The following is a 1,638-nucleotide window of genomic DNA, read 5'->3' as shown; positions in this document are numbered from 1 at the left end:
CTCTATACCCTCCCCCACCCTTCATATATCTCATCTATAGACCCTGGCCTATAGAGTCTGAACCCCAACAATTACTTCAGCAATCTCTCCTATACCCCCACCCTTCATATATCTCACCTATAGACCCTGAACCCCAACATTTACCTAATAAATCTCGCCTATACCCCCACCCTTCATATATCTCACCTATTCCCCCCCCATCCTTCATATATCACCACCATGCAGAACGGGGAACCCAAGAACAGGGAGCTCACCACCATGCCTGACCTGACCCGTCGTCTGACCCGTTTGCTTTCTCTTGTACATAGTAACGGGAGTTTTTATTTTGTGATTGCAGGGTGGTGAAGGAAGAGATCTCCGATGACAATGCCAAGCTGCCATGTTTTAATGGCCGTGTTGTGTCCTGGGTAAGAACAGCCAGTGGTTATAAGAAGGTGTACATACATCATACCACCCACGTGAGGGTTAACATGGACCCGACATGGAACCAGTTTTGCGTAAATGAGATATCGTTGTGTGGGGTGATGAGTAGAGGTGTCCAATCATCTGCCAGTTCCTGGCAGCGTCTCACCGCTTCCCTATTGGTCTCCTTTGTCCAAGACTCTCCATTGGTCCATAGACCTTTGGAAATGAAGCTGGTTCAGAGGGTGGTCTTGGTGCACAGGAATATGAGTTTGTGTTTTAAGTCGCGGGCTGCAGGCCTGGTGTCCTGATTCTGGCACAGCTATCTGGAACAAGCCAATGACAAATCGAGGTTTACAGCATACTTACTAAAAGTCTTTGGCTCGCAAGGTATTGAAGCCGGATTCAGGATGTCGGCCCCCGATGTCTGCAATTACAAAGACAAGTCTGCAGTGTTGGGTCCCATGTCTTTATCATAAGAGGTCATGTTTACTAGGTAAAGGTCTGAGATGGGCAGGGGTAGGTTTCCGTGTAGGTCGTGTTTTGGTAGGTAAAGGTCTGAGATGGGCAGGGGTAGGTTCTGTGTAGGTCGTGTTTGGTAGGTAAAGGTCTGAGATGGGCAGGGGTAGGTTTCCGTGTAGGTCGTGTTTTGGTAGGTAAAGGTCTGAGATGGGCAGGGGTAGGTTTCCGTGTAGGTAGTGTTTGGTAGGTAGTGTTTGGTAGGTAAAGGTCTGAGATTGGCAGTGGTAGGTTTGGTATAGGTCGTGTTTGGTAGGTAAAGGTCTGAGATGCGCAGGGGTAGGTTTCTGTGTAGCTCGTGCTTGGTAGGTAAAGGTCTGAGATGGGCAGGGGTAGGTTTCCGTGTAGCTCGTGTTTGGTAGGTAAAGGTCTGAGATGGGCAGGGGTAGGTTCCGTGTAGGTAATTTTTGGTAGGTAAAGGTCTGAGATGGGCAGGGGTAGGGTCCGTGTAGGTCGTGTTTTGGTAGGTAAAGGTCTGAGATGGGTAGGTTCCGTGTAGGTCGTGTTTGGTAGGTAAAGGTCTGAGATGGGCAGGGGTAGGGTCCGTGTTGGTCGTGTTTTAGTAGGCAAAGGTCTGAGATGGGCAGGGGTAGGGTCCCTGTTGGTCGTGTTTTGGTAGGTAAAGGTCTGAGATGGGCAGGGGTAGGGTCCGTGTAGGTCGTGTTTTGGTAGGTAAAGGTCTGAGATGGGCAGGGGTAGGTTCCCTGGGTCATGTTT

General features: G+C 49.7%; 1 protein-coding gene across 1 annotated transcript in view; it reads left to right on the top strand.

Moving 5' to 3' along the window:
* Positions 1-317: 317 nt before the first annotated feature.
* The window catches only part of LOC108804026 (segment polarity protein dishevelled homolog DVL-2-like), a gene marked incomplete at its 5' end in the record, with an annotated part of 5,712 nt that continues 4,391 nt past the window's right edge, over positions 318-1,638 (top strand). Inside the window, one exon of the mRNA XM_018575793.1 lies at positions 318-407. Within this exon, the coding sequence (XP_018431295.1) occupies positions 318-407 (90 nt within the window). The remainder of the gene's footprint in view (positions 408-1,638) is intronic.

Source organism: Nanorana parkeri, unplaced genomic scaffold (genome assembly GCF_000935625.1).
Source record: "Nanorana parkeri isolate BGI_ZX_2015 unplaced genomic scaffold, ASM93562v1 scaffold4813, whole genome shotgun sequence".
Classification (NCBI taxonomy): domain Eukaryota; kingdom Metazoa; phylum Chordata; class Amphibia; order Anura; family Dicroglossidae; genus Nanorana; species Nanorana parkeri.
Note: the sequence above shows the minus strand (reverse complement) of the source record. Positions and strands in the feature narration are given on the sequence as shown.